Source organism: Oryzias latipes, chromosome 21 (genome assembly GCF_053564925.1).
Source record: "Oryzias latipes strain Hd-rR chromosome 21, Olatipes_Hd-rR_3.1".
Classification (NCBI taxonomy): domain Eukaryota; kingdom Metazoa; phylum Chordata; class Actinopteri; order Beloniformes; family Adrianichthyidae; genus Oryzias; species Oryzias latipes.
In genome coordinates, this window is record NC_136257.1 from 32,750,826 (window position 1) to 32,768,751 (window position 17,926).

Here is a 17,926-nt window from a genome sequence, read left to right on the forward strand (position 1 = left end):
GAATCAGTGAACTATCTCGGCAATGACTCCAAAGTGCAGGACTCCCATATTTTCCATCTCTAGTTGCTTTAACTGACCCTGGTCATTCCCGGCCAATCAGTGAAGAGATCTTTAATCGCATGGTTTTGTGTACAAGCTTTGGTTTGAAACAGGAAGGTCCGCTTGAAGGCCGTCTGAAAACAGACCAAATGCAAGGTTCAGGACTCGATCCGGACTAAATTAAGCAGACTCGATCCGGACAAAATGATTGTGCAGGATTTAAGGGATTAAAAACGTGAAAAATCTGCATGTTACTGTATGTTATATATATATATATATATATATATATATATATATATATATATATATATATATATATATATATTTTTTTTTTTTTTCCCCATTCACTTCAATATTATTTAATTTCTTCACGGTCTCCACTAAAAAGTTGTGACACTACCTTTGAGGTTTTTGAACCGATTGGCAGTCACGCTCCCTGTAGTTTGGGCTGTCACTGAACAACGACTTGGTTTGGTAAGAGAGCGACTTCTGACTGACAGTGCGGCAGCGAGCTTGTCAGGATAGCACCAAAGGAGCAGAGCGGAGGTGGGCGAAACCAAGAAAAATGGGCACACAATGGAAGTAAACATCATTTGTTAACTTGATGGTGCTTTAAGCTGCCAATCAGGCATATGTCAGCAGAACAGTCAATGCATTCAGAAAGTGCATGTCAGCTCATCAGACCCTTTACATCAGTGAGATTAATTATGAGTATTTTTTTTTTCTTTATGTCTGTATTTAAAAAAAAAGACAACATAAAAGTAAAATCGTTTTAAAGAGGCATGTAATTCTTTATTTTTTCCAAATTGAAAAAACAACAACATTAATTTTCATAAAAAACCAGAATTATTGCAGGGACTCGAAATGTAATTAGAAATTCAATTACTGTTTAACAAACTGATGTTTTTAGAGACAAAATATAAACATTTGTTATGTTTATTTAAGTCAATGACTAAAATAAATCAATGCAACTTGTCTTTTAAAAAAAAAAAAAAAATCAACAACAACAAATAATTATATGGATTTGAGTTTATTTCTACATTTTAAATTGTTGAATTCTATTACTGCCCTTTCATTTTTTATTTATTTATATGTTTTAGTTATTTATTGTACAATCCCTTTTACCATTGTAAAATTTAAAATACTGTTCATGAATTAAATAGTTAAGCATTATGGCAAAATGCCCATCAACGTCTTCATGGCTCTGTTTGATACTTAAATTAGTTCTTCCCATAAAAGTGATTTAACGCATTTTTGGAAGGCTGACTTCAATGTCACTTCCACACCCAAGTCCATCTGCTGCCAGAGTTGTAAAAGCCTAAAAGTCCACACTAAAGCCCTCCCAAGTAAAGTTTCAAAGACACGAAAAAACAAAGTTACTGACGAGTATCAGTCTGAAAGGAAGCTTTTTGAGAGAATTTGTTATGTAGAAACACAATGAGGACAACAAAGGCCTGAACAGGGTGCTGACCCTGCTAAAAAAGATACATTTATGGTTTCAGGCATCTGCATTCCATTGACTGCATGGAATACTCATTATTTTCTTTATCAAAAAACAGTTTTTTTTGCAGCAGGTTGAATTCGTGTTTTTAAAATATCGTTTCCTCCTCCTGTCACTGTCTCCAAAACTAACTAAAAACCCCACCAGGGGCCACAGGGGTGAACACAGTTTGCTAGGGAGGAGTCATGATACAGAATACAGTTTCATTAATTATAATATGAAATACAAAAGATCTATTTTAAGATTTAAAACTGTTTTAAATGTATACATTAGACATAGCTAAAATCTATAAAATTAAACTAGATCTGGTTCCAACAGTATATGAGAACTGGACTGACTGACTCCTCCCCCTGTTTTTTTAAACAGGAAGTACTCTTTGGCTCCAAGAAGCCAAAATCCCACAGACTTCTATAGGAAAGTAAACAGCTGTTACTCAGTCATTCTATTGGACACTCTGATATAACATGTTCTTGACACCCCTCATTATTCAAACAATAGTCTTTCTGTAGAGCAAGTTATTCAACTTATATATTGTCCAATCAGAGGCATCAATGAAAGTAGTTCCAATGTTCAAAACGTTGGATGGGGAAATCATTTGGTCCGGATCGAGTTCTGAACCTTGCATTTGTTCTGTATTCAGACTGTCGTCAAGCGGACTTTCCTGTTTCAAACCAAAGCTTGTACACAAAACCCTGCGATTAAAGGCCTTTTCCCTGATTGGCTGGGAATTACCAGGGTGGGTCAAAGGAACTAGAGACAGAAATTGTGGAAGTCCTGCGCTTTGCAGCCGGTGCCGGAAGAGTTCATTGAATCAAACTTTATATTTCGCTGCTTTCAAGTGGTAGAGGTGTGGCCTTCCACACCTTCTAACAAGTTCACTTCTAATTAGTGAGGGCAGTTGCCATAGAAACTCAAGCCAATCACAGCTTACTGACGATGTCTGGTCCCAACATGGCAGCTTCCAAACCGCAACAAAATGTCTACAGAATTGGCTTTATTTTGGAAGTAAACTATTTTCTCTGGGTGACCTCACTTATTCCAGTTCTCACTTACTGTCAACAGTGCATATTTTTGCCACAACAATATTTCCACTTTCCACTGACTTCAGCTTTATAATCTGAATAAGTCATTCAAAACTTCACATCGCCACTCCTTAGTTTCTAGCATGGAAATGAGGATTTGAACATCAGATACTTACAGTTCAATGGCCTTGTTCCACATGATGACATATCCAGAGAGAACAAAGGACTCTATGTTGACAATGTGTGTGTTGCCACGCTCTGTCCCCACGTAGAGCCACTTACTTTGAAATGGCAGGTGGCAAAATGTGATCCTGGAGAAAAACAAAGAGCAAAGAGACTTTGAGTTAGGATGCAAACAGGCCAGAGAGGGTTTCTCCTTCACTTTGCATGAACACTTATTTTAAATGATGTCTTTTGCAGCATGTCTTCACATCGATGCCAACCTGCTGCTGTGCATCTGATCCACAAACTTTCCTCTAAAGAATCCGAGGCATTCTAACAATATCTTAAATGCCAGTCTGTGACACATGCTGGTCTGCGTTCAATGTGATGTCGTCAACAGTTACCCTACAGAGGCTTTTCTGAAATATCATCAGAATGAAAAATCAAGGTATTTTGAGACACGTTTCCAGCACACCAATCAATCATTTGAACAGGGGGTAGGAGGCAGTTAGTCATCGAAACAATTGGCGTTCGCCACAGTGGCTGAGTCTTAATTTAAGTATTGCTGTTTTCGCTTTTAGTTGCAATGACATTTCTATACACTCTAAATGTCATTGTATACAGCCCAGGCCACGGAAAGAACCATAATCTTAAGTTAACTTCTTTTTTCAAAGACGTCATACTCTGACTCATTCACAAAGTCAACTTGTGATTCATCCGCGGTCAGGGTTTAATTGAAAACGCTGTCTGTTTCCTGCACCCTGCCGCACCTTGTGTATAGGTATAAATGTTCGCCTTGGTCTTTCATTTTTATATAGCATGGTGAGTTTTTCCCCTATTAGAGTCTTTTGCACTTCTCCAGTGAGGATGATTCACGTCAGCACTCAGTAAATATGTTGACTCATTCAACAATTCCTCTTGACAGAGATCAGATTACTTTGAATGTTGGCATGTTCGTGGGCAAATGTGATAGTTAGCAAAGTGAAATACCTGAACATGTGTTTTTTAATATTAGAACAGATTATAATGATCACAAACCACAACAAAAAAAAATCACTATTTTATTATTTCAAGACCTAAAAGAACTCAAATAATTTTACAACTCAGAATGAAATATATAATTCCAAAACTGTTGGATCGGGAAGTTTCTAGTCTACTAACAAATGTTGAAAGCAGCTGAGGTGAAAGTCCAGTCAAACAAACAAAACATCTTTAAATGGCTGAAATAGATCAAATTCAAAATTTTATATTTACTTTAAAGTAAATTTTGATTAAATCTTTAAACATCCAAACATTTATTTTAAAGGATGGACATAAACCGGGATAAAGGAAATTTATTTTCTCTGTGGTCTGGGAGCTCCACCAAACCTTCTTCCTATCACGACTTGGTAGGAGATGGTGCTGGATTGTAGATCTGATTAAAGGAAACGAGAGGGAAGATGAAAATCATATCAAAAATGAAATATAGCATGTTCTAAGCCTGAAAGAAAACTATTTACGTGAGGATGATTTCCCAGGCCTGCATCCAAGAATGCTAACACTGTTAGAACAGAGAAAAAATGCTGAAGCAGCTCTCACCAGGGGACAGAGGACTTGTATCGCATCTTTCCTCTACATCCAAATCTTGTGCCAAAACTGCGAAGAGCAAACCAGTTTCATGCATAAATCTGACTGTTTGCTACTATTGCTTGGGTTTTTGGTTCCTTTGATTTGCAAGGAATCATGGGATAGTTTGGGCTTTAAAGTAAGCCCCTGTTGCTGCCTTGAAGAAGAAGGTAGTGTCAGGAAGTGGGGTTGTCGAAGGACCAATATGCAGAGACGGGAGGCAGGTTGTTCCACGCAAAAAAGGTTTTAATTCTCAAACAAAAAGCGCTACTGAGCAGGGTAAACAAACAAAACCAACTGTCGGGGTAACCAGGAAGACAGGAAATCAGACGGTCTGGAAAATGACAGTATGGACCAGCACAAGAGGAAGACAGAGACAAGACCTAAATACAAACAACTGACAAGACACAGTTGAACAAGATCAGGAGAGATTGGGACCAGGGAAGTAAAACTCAAAACTAATACATACAGGAAACCTTCAAATTAAAACAGGAAGCAGAACTCTAACATGACAGAAACAAAATAGAAGCAAAAACTAAGAAACCCAAACTATGACAGGAAGCAACACCAAGAAATGAAAGCACTTCAAAAAAAGATTTCTGGAAGTGCAGTCCGTGAAATTAGACGTTGCTTATGTGAGAATCTAAAAGCTTTTTAATTTTCTTTCTCTTTTAAATGTAGATAAAAAAGTTAAATGGATACTAACCCTTTAATACTGGAGCTGTCGCCAGTGACAGTAAAACACAAGAATTCCAGTAAATCTTCAACCTTTCAGGTAATTAATGTACCGGTAATTCCAACAGATTTAGACGTGAAAAAAATCCGTTTTGCAACCTTAATTAATTATGTAAACACTTCATGACTGTAAAGAGTTGCATATCAGCGCAAAGCTTCAGAATTTGTTGGACTTAATGTTAATTGCGTAAACGGTTGAAGAGTTACGGTAAGAAGAAAGGTAAATGTACTACACCGTGTTAAAGTGACATGTTATGGACCCACGGGTGTTATTCATTCACTCATTTATTTATTTACTTTTGTTGGCGTTGTTGTTTTCAGTTGTTTTTGTTCTTTAACGGTTGTTTTTTGGTGTGCTTTTTCACTTATTTATTTTTGTTTAATTGGAATTTACTTTGTGGTAAAAATCTGTTTTTTTGCAGATATTCCTCTCTTTTATTTATAATGTTGTTGCTGTTCTGTAAATATATTGAAGATCACTTTATCTTTTGGTTTAACGTCACTTTAACTGCTGTATTTTTGAATGTCATTTTTGAGTGTGCCTTTTTGCTGCTGCAGATAAGTAAATTTCCCCTTCGTGGGATAAATAAAGTTATCTAATCTAAATTCTAATCTAACAAATTTCTGAAGGGTAAGAAAAGTGCAACATTGTCTTAGTACAGTAGCCTTTACATTTTAGTTGTCTTCCAGTTAGCTATTTGTGGAGAAACAGAAAATTGAAGAATAATTTAAAGTTTTGACGATTGGCTAGGCGTTTCGTGTTTTCATCCACTCCTTCAAAATATAGCTGGACCATGTATCTCACGTTGTTCTTCTCCTTTGCATAACAGGCATATGGATAGTACAGAAGGCTGCAATGGCCCCGTTTTAGAAATCAGAAATGATAACAGAAGTTATAAAAAGAGTTTGGAAGAGCACAAACCAGGATGTTCCCTGGTAGGATGATTGAAAGTAGTCACTAATTACACTGTTGTAGGCTATGTCTACCTATAGAAACCGCTGTACTCAAATTTGTCTACTATCTGGGGAGACTGTGAGATGCTGGATACCGATTTCCAATTGCAAAAGAAAAGAGAGAGCTCTTTTATTATCATGGCTTAAGATGGAACTCTTGAACTTCTGAAAAGGAGAAACAGTGATATGGAGATAAATCCTGAGAAGTACCATGGGGGATGAAGGGCTCGTCTACAACTGATCTGCTGTAAAATACCTGTCAAATGCTGCTGAAACCAGTTTACTCACAGAACACCATTTTAAACGGCACTTGGCAATTTGTTGACAAGCTTTAGATCCATTACTTGTAATTCTTACACAATTCAAAACCCGTTGTGCATCTATCACCTTTCAGAGAGCATATGGAGACAAAACTGAGGGGAATACCAGGCTTCTAAAACAATTGTTCTACCAGTGGCTTCTGTCATAACCTAAGAATAAAAATCAGCATGCAATAAGTCACTCTTGTCCATGCTGATTAGGTGTGGCTGAGGGATCACTGGGCTGCAACCCAACAGGCCCCTACCCTGCAAGCAGCGGGATTATTAGATGGAAGACATATGAGATGGGGGGCAATTCAATAAGGATTTCAGGAGCTTGAGGAGATGACAATATTCAAACTGGCAGTGACGGGTGGGATATAACATATGTCATTCCGGTCTCAGAAGATTATAAAGTCTGCTTCTGTTCGCGGTACATTGCAGCACAACAAGTTCCCATGTTGAAGATTTTAGTTGAATTCTAATGGGGTAACTTTTGAACACAGAAAAAAAAAATATTCCTTGTTGTAGTTGTATGTCTTTACTAAGATAAAAAACATAATTAATTTTGCAGTACCTCTGAAGGGTAGGGCATCGAAAAGGCAACCATTTGAAAATGGAAAAGGATAATGCCTGGAGATAGGATGGGCAACTAGTGGGATAGTTGCACAAACAAGTCAATCTCCTTTCATGTCAATGTTAAAATGGCTTTAAACAAACACATTCTTGAGATAGGCTCAGAAAATGGGTGATAATGTGGGACAAAGTAAAGTGAGTTTGGTTAAATCCATAATGCACAAATTTGAACATCAAAAGAGTTGACTCTAATAACAAAAAATGCACACCCATGCATTTATTTATCCATTTTCAGAACACGCCAAATCCCTTTTGTGTCACACAGTTTAAAGGAGCTACTGTTGGGTGATGGCGGAGAGTACACCAAGAACAGGTTGCTGGTGTGTTGCAGGGCAAAAATGCACTAATGTATAGTAAAAATATTTTTCTGTTAATGAACAGTTTGACAACTTAATCTAGGAGTCAATGAGACATTGTCTTGTTTGGACACTAGCATCCAGTGGTCTTTTGAGAAACAAATAGATTTGGTACTTCTGGGCTGGGGTTGATTTAAAGTTGACAGGATGAGGAGATTTGGACCCACCATGCATCAGAAAGAATGGAACTTACAGTCATGTTCTGAAAGCCTTTATCACTTCTTGACTAAACTAATTCATTAATCTCATGATTCTATTTCACATTTCTTCTTCTTTCTCTTTCGGCTTTTCCCATCAGGGGTCGCCACAGCGAATCATCCTTTTCCACCTCACTCTATCATGAACATCTTCTACCCTAACGTTAGCCAACTTCATGTCCTCTGTTAAGACATCCATATATCTCCTCTTTGGCCGTCCTCTTGCCCTCCGGCCAGGCAGCTCCATCTCCAACATCCTTCTACCAATATATCCACTATCCCTCCTCTGAACATGTCCAAACCATCTCAGTCTGGCTTCTCTGACTTTGTCGCTAACACAGGCAACATGAGCCGTCCCTCTGATGTACTCGTTCCTTATCCTGTCTAACCTGGTCACTCCTAAGGAGAACCTCAACATCCTCATCTCTGCTACCTCCATCTCAGCCTCTTGTCTCTGTCTCACTGCTACCGTCTCTAACCCATAGAGCAGAGCTGGTCTCACCACTGTCTTGTACACCTTTCCTTTGAGTCTTGCTGGCACTCTTCTGTCACACAGCACTCCTGACACTTTCCTCCACCCGCTCCAACCTGCCTGCACTCGCCTCTTCACCTCTTTTCCACAATCCCCATCACACTGAACTGTTGACCCCAAGTACTTAAACTCCTGCACCTTCTTCACCTCAGTCCCCTGTAACCTAACGCTTCTACCTTGATCCCTCTCGTTCAGACACATGTATTCTGTCTTACTACGGCTGACCTTCATGCCTCTTCTTTCCAGAGCAAACCTCCACCTCTCTAGCTGTTCCTCCACCTGCTCTCTACTCTCACTGCAAATTACAATGTCATCCGCAAACATCATTGTCCAGGGAGATTCCTGTCTTACCTCGTCTGTCAGCCTGTCCATCAGCATAGCAAACAAAAAAGGACTCAAAGCTGATCCTTGGTGTAGTCCCACCTCCACCTTTAACTCCTCTGTCTGACCTACAGCACATCTCACCACCGTCATACTTCTCTCATACATGTCCTGAACTACTCTGACATACTTCTCTGCCACTCCAGACGACCTCATACAGTACCACAGCTCCTCCCTCGGCACCCTGTCATACGCCTTCTCTAAATCTACGAACACACAATGCAGCTCCTTCTGACCTTCTCTGTACTTTTCCATCAACATTCTCAAAGCAAAAATGGCATCAGTGGTGCTCTTACGGGGCATGAAACCATACTGCTGCTCACAAATCTCCACCTTCTTCCTAAGCCTGGCTTCCACTACTCTTTCCCACAGCTTCATTGTGTGGCTCATCAACTTTATTCCTCTATAGTTGCTGCAGTTCTGAGTGTCACCCTTGTTTTTAAAGATCGGGACCAGAACGCTTCTCCTCCATTCCTCAGGCATCTTCTCACTCTCTAAAATCCTATTGAACAACCTTGTTAGAAATTCCACTGCTGTCTCTCCTAAGCACTTCCATACCTCCACAGGTACGTCATCAGGACCAACGGCCTTTCCGCTCTTCATCCTTTTCAGAGCCTTCCTAACCTCATCCTTTCCAATCTCTGCTACTTCCTGCTCCACAACAACCACATCTTCCTCCCTTCTTTCCCTGTCATTTTCCACGTTCATCAGCTCCTCAAAATACTCCTTCCATCTTTTCTGTACACTCTCTTGGGTTGTTAGCACCTTTCCATCTCTGTCCTTAATCACCCTTATCTGTTGCACGTCCTTCCCATCTCTGTCTCTCTGTCTGGCTAGCCTGTACAAGTCCTTCTCTCCTTCCTTTGTGTCTAACCTGTCATAAAGCTCATCGTAAGCTTTCTGTTTGGCCTTTGCCACCTCTCTCTTCACTCTACGCTGCGCTTCCTTGTACTCCTGTCTACCTTCCTCAGTCCTTTCTACATCCCACTTCCTTTTAGCCAACCTCTTCCTCTGGACGCATTCCTGTACTTCCTCATTCCACCACCAAGTCTCTTTACCGTCTTTCCTCTTTCCAGATGACACACCTAGCACCTTCCTACCTGTTTCCCTGATAATCTCTGCTGTAGTTTCCCAGTCCCCTGGAAGCTCATCCTGACCACCCAGGACCTGTCTCAACTTCTGCCTAAATTCCTCACAAGTTTCTTCATTCTGTAGCTTCCACCACTTGGTCTTCTTTTCTGTTTTCCCTATCTTCTTCTTCCTGACCTCCAGAGTCATCTTACACACCACCATGCGGTGCTGTCTGGCTACACTCTCTCCTACCACCACTTTGCAGTCATTAACCTCTCTCAAATGACCTCGTCTACATAGGATGTAGTCCACCTGAGTACTCCTACCTCCACTTCTGTATGTCACTCTATGTTCCTCTCTCTTCTGGAAGTAAGTGTTGACTACAGCCATTTCCATCCTCTTCGCAAAGTCCACCACCATCTGTCCCTCCAGATTCCTTTCCTTCACACCAAACCTGCCCATCACCTCCTCATCACCTCTGTTGCCCTCACCAACATGCCCATTAAAGTCTGCTCCAATAACAACTCTCTCTCCTCTGGGAAAACTCTCTATGACCTCATCCAACTCATTCCAGAATCTCTCCTTCACTTCTAACTCACAGCCAACCTGTGGCGCATACCCACTGACTACATTCACCATCACCCCTTCAATTTCTAACTTTAGGCTCATCATCCTGTCTGAGACTCTTTTCACCTCTAGAACACTGTTTACAAACTCCCCCTTCAGAATCACTCCTACCCCGTTTCTCTTCCTATCAACACCATGATAGAAAAGTTTGTATCCTCCTCCAATACTACGTGCCTTGCTGCCCTTCCACCTTGTCTCCTGCACACACAGTACATCTACCTTCCTTCTCTCCATCATGTCTGCCAGCTCTCTGCCTTTCCCTGTCATTGTGCCAACGTTAAGAGTCCCTATTCTCAAACCTATGTTCCTGCCTTTTCCCTTCTCTCTCTGGCAACGGACCCTTCTGCCTCCCCTCTTTCTTCCACCAACAGTAGTCAAATTTCCACCGACACCCTGTAGGTTAACAGCATCGGTGGCGGTCGTTGTTAACCCGGGCCTCGACCGATCCGGTATGCCTAAAGTGTTGTGGATGATTCGCATGGTTATTTTGGCAATTTTTACGCCGGATGCCCTTCCTGACGCAGCCCTCTCTATTTATCCGGGCTTGGGACCGGCACAGAAGTTACTGGCTTGCAACCCCTGTGGCTAGATTTTCTATTTCACATTTGATCAAAAGAATTCAAGCACAAAATGAGAATTTGGTTCACATCAAACGTGATTCACCCGGTGGAGGCGGCCAGTTTCAATGCTAAGTCAGCTCACACTCTGGTTCAGACTTTTTCGACCTGTTGCCCTCTGGGAGGCACTACAGAGGCATCAACACTGAAACAAACAGACTTAGCTTCTTTGTCATGGCAATGACCATGCTCAACTCCGAAAGACACAGAGAAGATTTGCACAACACATGCCAATGCCCTCTTTTATGTGTATATATATATATATATATATATATATATATATATATATATATATACACATATATACACATATATATATATATATACCTGATTATTTTGGGGGGCTGAAGATTATTTTTCTCTGCAGATGATATTGTGTTATTTGTTTAATGAAACTTTGACCTCCAGCTGCCACCGGAGGAGTTTGGGATGAATCAGTACTTCCACCATTAAAAGAGCCTTTAATTTTTTCCAAGATGAGATTTTTATTTCTTCTTATTGTGCTCTAATGACTTCTATTATTTAAAAAGCAATTTCCACTTTCTTTTCAAGGCGAGAATGCTCAGCTTTTAAATAAAACCTTGTCAAAATATCGTAGTTTGAGTCAACGAACAAAGAAAATAAATCATGAAAATTTAACATTGTAAAAAGCCTGAGCTTCACCTCTAAGAAAAAACAATGAGTGAAGGATATAAAACAAACAGTAAAACTATTGGAAGCCAATATTGATCTTGTATAATAATATGCAATATTATTTTTGTATTATAGATTTTAATATTGCCTATAATCTTCGTTAACTCATGTTAAAGGAAGTTATTCTACTTAAAATTGAGAAGAAAGGACTGACACGTTTTTCAAATTTTAAAACATAGATTTTGATTACGAAATTTTTACTCTGTTAAGAAATACACAAATTAAAAACTACAAAACTCTCAAAAATCATAAAAGTAAAAAGATAACGCCTGAATGGGAGAATTATTTAGACTTAAAGACCAAACATACAGATGTTAGATCAAATACTGCTACGCAAAACTGACCAGTTTACTAAACGTGCTCAACAAGCTTCTTAATTCTGGGTTCTACAAAAAGTGGAGTGATGCGATCTCAACACTGATGAGTTGAAGTGTGATGCTGGCAGTACACCAACATTTTTGTTAAGGTGCAATAAATCAAAACTAAACGCTCCTACAGAAGAGAAAGCTGATGCAGTTATCTTTGTGGAGCATGAAGGGCTGGGTGCAGTCCAGCAGCACAACAGAGACAAAGAAGCCAAAGGGTCTGCAGCTGGGGGACCAGCATGGATGTAGCAGACATCAGACGGAGTTAGAAGAAGCAAAAGTCAGAGGTGTGTTTTGTGTGTGTCCATGTGTGTTAGGTAACATCAGCAAGCGTGTCAAAGCCGATCCTCTGCTGCATCCTGCACAGTGACAGCCACATTCACCTTTCACTGCAGCTGTGAGTGCGTGCATGCAGACATGCGTGTCACTGTTGATCAGGCTGAATCTCTGCTTACCTCTCTCTGTTGAATTTGAGGGAATGCAGAACAGCGGGCCGCCTCTGACGCAGATTCCATAAGTGTAGCGTATCATCTGCGCATGCTGTAACCAGAGCTCCCTAAAGGAGGAAACACAGAGAGGAACATATTGATTGATTTGTGTGGAAACACACGTTTAGTGTTCTGTCCTGTGAAAATAATTCAGATATGTGACACTTGAATGTATTGTTCTGCTGCCTGAGTCGGATGACTCCAGACAGTCATCTTGGTAAACGTCTGCGCCATGATGGGGTTTCAGAATGATCCAGTCATTCTGAAATGGAGCATGGTTAGCTTTCCTTTCATTTTGAATGTTTTGTTTGCAAAACTGTCAGAAAAACTGAGACCACAGCATGTTCTCCACGCATATGGAGAACAATTGCAGAATCCACTGTGAAATCACTTTCCAATCAAATTTCCAACTTTAACCAAAAACTAACCCTATGTAGTTCAGGAAGTTTCTCCTGTGGATTTCTCTGAGTTTATCTTGCCCGTGTTAGAGGTTTCAGAAAACAATGCTGGATTAAACACCTTCTTTGTTAACATAAATGGGTCTCTTATGTCAGAATAAGAGGTGAGATGTCTGCGACAGACTGGCGACCTGCCCAGGGCGTACCCCGCCTGTGCCTAACAGTGGCTGGGATAGGCCCCAGCCACCCTGTGACCCCAAAAGGAATTCAGCAGATTTGGAAAATGAATCCATGATGGATGGATGGATGGATGGGTGGATGAAAGATGAGACATGTTCAAAAATAAAAGATAAACCAAATCCAGTTGGCAGCTTTTTTAATTACTACTGTGATGCAGAATTACTTGGAATAAAAAAAAAAAAAATTTAAGTTTTGCAGCGCTCCTTCCTGCAGCTTGACTGTTAAAAATGAGGAAATGAGGCTATCAGAGTTTAGTTTGTGTGGGCATACGGACGTCCTATGGGCACTTATGTTTCATGTGCACTCACCGTGTGTGCAAGCCTTTGCACGGGGTCAATAATAATTCAGTACCCGCTCCTTACTAACTATGCAGCGTTAGAGCACCGTACGACAGCCTGGACCTGGACCACTGATTTCATGAGTGCGTGCAGCGACCATTACCCCGTATGAATACTTCACGATACAATGGTACAGTTGTACGTTCGATTTTAAGGACATCCCTTAAGGTTCCCCTTAAGATGCGGTCCGCTCCTCTCTACGACTCTCCACAGGCCGGGACAACCCAAAACCCACAGCCTCCTGTTCAGGTGCATGAGGCTTGTTGGAGTCTGATTCTGTTGAGGCAGCTTTTTTACCTGATGTTTTATGCATGCTCACAGGTTTCACTCCAGTTCTTTGATCTCCATGTTCTCTAAACTACTTTGTAATGTAGTTTAGTTCTCTAAACTACTTTGTAAAAGTTGATTAAATTGGTACGGAATTGATCATGCAAATCTGAGCTGGAATAGACATTTAACCAATTCTTTTAACTTTGCTTTTTCTTTACAGTGCAACAAGATTTCTTTTTGTCCTAAACTTGTTGAGCAGAACCATTGTACTGAGTACTAGTACTAGGTTATGATTATTGTTGAAAGGAGTTTCATGAAATAACCTTTAGTGTTACAGTTTAACAGATTGCAGGAAGTGAGCAGCAAAGAGCTGTCCAAGCTAACCAATGACCTTTGACGAACCTTCACCTTGCTTACAATCTGCTTCTAGTACAACTCATCTTTGTCATCCAAAGAAATAATGTAGAGCTGAGTGTGTAAATTGAGGTGATAAGTGCCTAACCTTAAACACCAACAAGACAAAATCAAGGACTTTAGGAGACATCAGGCAGGATCCCGATCTCCATCCTTAGAGAAAAGATGAAGGAGGCCGTGATGTAAATGAGCTGAAGAAGAAGGTTGGTTGTGTGCTGGAGGCACTCTGAAGCTCCTGGAGCATCTGCAGCTGCAGGTCCTTTTAGCAGAGCTCCGGCTCACTATTAGAATGAATCTGAATTCTTCTTTACCTCCTTTATTTCATTTTAAAGTTTATTTTTTAGAGTTTTCCTTTGTAATAATAAAAGAAGAATTCAACAAAAGGCATTTGTCTGCACCTCTCTGCAGCTTAGTCGACTGTCATTCTCAGAGCTGATGATCTGCAGCACATCGAGGAAACCAAGAGTCAGACTGTGTTGTCTGAGCACAAATAAAATCATCATGGAACTGATGGAAATTGAGAATGAGAGATGACAAATTTACAATAAAATCCTGTCAGCCGTTTGTGCTCAGAGAAATAAAGCAATTACTGTTAACTTCTCCATGAGGATTTGCTGGGGGGTCAATAAACAGCAAGAATCTTCTCTAGATTACAAATCTCATCATGGGATTAGAGTTTGTAAGCAGTAATGCAATGTTCAGCATTTTCTAACTTGGTCATTTTTTCTTAGTTTTCCTATTTTATCTCCTAAAAAACCTGCGGTTGATGTAAAAAGACCCTAAAATAAGCTTCAGGAAAAGAAAGTATCACACTTAAGTATAGCTCTGTCCATTTAATTTTCAATATACAAAGAATTACTGAAACATGATAACTCATTTGCTCAAAGGTTGTTTACATAAGCAAAGAAAAAAAAAACCTCAAAGTAGCACTTTTTTTTGGATGACCTTGATGTAAAAACAAAAAGGTGATGATGGAGCTCATCTGCATCTCTTAGGTCTTAGAGAAAAGGGGATTAACTGAGGAGAAAATTTACATATCTTTTACATTTTTTTTATCTTTTAAATGTTGTCCTTTGACTTCGACTCACTTTAATCTTCACAAGTAAGATAATTGCCTCCTAAAGGGATTGAAATCACTTTGTACTGATGAAATAAAGGAGTTTATGGCTTTGCCTTTCGCTGCACAACTGCATTTTCTCAGTTTTTATGGTTATGTTTATAATCTAGTTGCTTGATTTGTTAAAGAAAGGAAAGTATTTTTCAGAAGTAATGAATAAACCTAATTCTTGTTTTTGTGGGGATCGGTACAATTTCTGTAGACAAACTTTATTTTTTTCTCTTTATGTACCCATTTTTATTGTTTAGATCCTAATATCTTTCTGCACATCATTTTTTTGAGTAATGATCTAAATGTATAGCATGGTCTGAAACCTTCCAACAGCAGCGTCTGCACGCCGTTACATGGAGCCAGGCAAGAGTGGGCCGTCTTCAGACTGCCTTCCTGATGGATCCGTGCTTTTACTGCCCATTTTCCCAAAGAGGAAACATTGGCAAACTGTTAGCAGGAAGCTGCAGCCTGACAGACGTGATGAGCCTGTGTCTATAGCTCAAGCAGCACGGCAGAAACACACCCTGTTGAGAGCTGCTGTCATTGACGGATAAGGCAATAAAGAATTACTTGTTTTCCTGCCTGAGGAGTTATACACAACTGTTTGTTTCAGACCATAGTGTTTATAAGATATGCTGGAAATGGGTTTTGCAGAAATATGACAATATTACAACAGCAATCTGCAGTTTGGCCTCAAAGGGAGGAACTGGGCTGTGGCTGCAATTGATTAACTGCAAATGACATTTATAGAGTTTTCCCAGCATCTTGAGACATTTGAGCCATTTTTAAACTTTCATAAAGGTCGTACGCTTCACTGACAAGTTGCTAAAATTTTGAGCCTCTTTGCAAAAACAGATTTTTTTCAAAATAAAGAAATTAGTGCTTTAAAGTCCCACTCTGATGATCCATTTTCACAGCGATCTCAGTGGTCTTTTAATTATGATAATGCCGTTTTTAGCCAAAATAAAAAATTCTTACACAAAATAAAAATGAAAAAACTGTCATTAACTGTCATTTTCAGGACATAGTTTCTGCAGAGCAGCAGTAAGTAGTTCATTAGAAATTCTCCTCTGAAATGTGTGCAGGACCGTTGGAGCGACCCCGCCCAGCTCTCAGTTTATGCGTTGTCCCACTAATTTTCATCAGAGTGGATCTTCTACATCTAGTTTACCTAAAACAGCACACTAGTCACTTTTTTTCCTACTATGACAATCAAATGTCCTGAAAAACAGCCACATGATTTCCTGACAAAGTTGGGGGGAAACTGACAGCTCTTGCACGGTATTTTTGTACCTGGAATTTTCATTTCTGATAAATCACAGTTTTGGTTTATGTCTCAGCAATCTCTCACTCGTTTATTTCAGAGTTCTCACCACTTTGACTCACTATATTTCAGAGTTCTGGATACTTAGAACTCTATGACAAGATTACGAACGCTCTTGACTTGGATTGTCTGAATCCTCAGAAAAGTTCAAAAATTCCATCGACTTAAAAGCAATACGTTGGCAAAACTACAACGACATACCATTCTGGATGCAAACTTGTAAATGTTTTCAATTCTTGTCCAACTGTCACAACTACACAAGTCAATCATCTTTCATTGACCTTTACTGAATTCAAAATTCAAAGGGTTTATTGCCATATGCAGTTAGGAAACGGGTTTCCTTTACAATGAAATTCTTCCTTTGCAGTTCACTCTGAATGCCGTTAGAGCATTTAAAGCGGAATAAAACTAATAGAAAATAGAGACAAATATTTACAGGATATCTGAAAACGAGCATAATAAGTAAACATTAACACAACATATTAGCCAAGTTTCAGTAAGTGAGTAAAGCTGCTGTGCAAATTCAGCAGAGTGAATAACTGTGCAAAAAGAGACTGTCAGGAGGTAAGCGGTTTGGTAATGTATTTGATATCGGAAGAGAGCGAATAAAAAGCAACAATTTATGCATTTGTGTCTAAAATAATACTAAATAGTAACTCCAATCCGGAAAATAAAAAATTTCCAAAAGGCAGATGAAATTCACCCCCAAAGCTGTGCTTACACTGTTGTCCAAAAACAGACGACTCAGATTTCCCTTTTTTTTGTCACGCATTTTTGAAACAAATCCAGCATCAGTCAAAGTTTTTTATTTATGAAAAGGTCTTCCATATAGTAAAATAATAATAATAACAATAATCATCTGGAACCAACTTCCCTCAGATTTACGGAGCATGGACTCACTCAGTTTACAAAACATCTCCAAACCCACCTCTACAGACCAGCATATCCACCTTAATTAATTTATTATTCTATTGATTTTTTTTTTGACTAATGTTTCATTTTTGTAACTGAATTTTATAATAGTTTTGTATCTGGTGCCCGGAAAGGCGCCATATAAATAAAATTCACTATAACAAAATAGTAAAAGCAAATTTTTTTTAGGTTTTTGGAAAAACAGAATTCATCCATTGCAGCCGGATCTGAAATGTTCTTAAGGGATGAGAAACGGCACTTTCTACCTTTACAGAGTACATACAATCCGTAGTCATCTTTATTTCAGGAAGTGGTTCTAGGTTTTATTAGTAATAAGTTTGAATGCAAAAATTCAGCTTTACAGTCTAGTGCAAAACATTGTTAACTTCGCTTTTCATTTCCACATCACATGTTTAATGTATCTGTTATTTAGATCAAGTGTTTTTTTTTATATGGGCTGGAGATTTTTGTTCTAAACATCTTATTCACTGATTAAAGAGTAAATGTATTTACACTGAGGAATGTTGGAATTGTCTTATTTAAAACCCGATTCATCACAGAGAATATTTCCTCTAAAGATCCTACTTATGCGGTGTTTTCCTTCTTTGTGTTCTGGCAAACCCCAGATGGGTAAATGTGGAG

At 39.3% G+C, this 17,926-nt stretch overlaps 1 protein-coding gene across 19 annotated transcripts in view; it reads right to left on the bottom strand.

The window, feature by feature from the left end:
* The window catches only part of stxbp5l (syntaxin binding protein 5L), a 159,353-nt gene that overhangs the window by 70,746 nt on the left and 70,681 nt on the right, over positions 1-17,926 (bottom strand). For all 19 annotated transcript variants that reach the window (XM_023950983.2, XM_023950981.2, XM_023950979.2 and 16 more), the window contains exons 4-5: positions 12,248-12,348; positions 2,739-2,873 (exon numbers count right to left, since the gene is read on the bottom strand). In XM_023950983.2, coding sequence (XP_023806751.1) covers positions 2,739-2,873; positions 12,248-12,348 — 236 coding nt within the window. The remainder of the gene's footprint in view (positions 1-2,738; positions 2,874-12,247; positions 12,349-17,926) is intronic.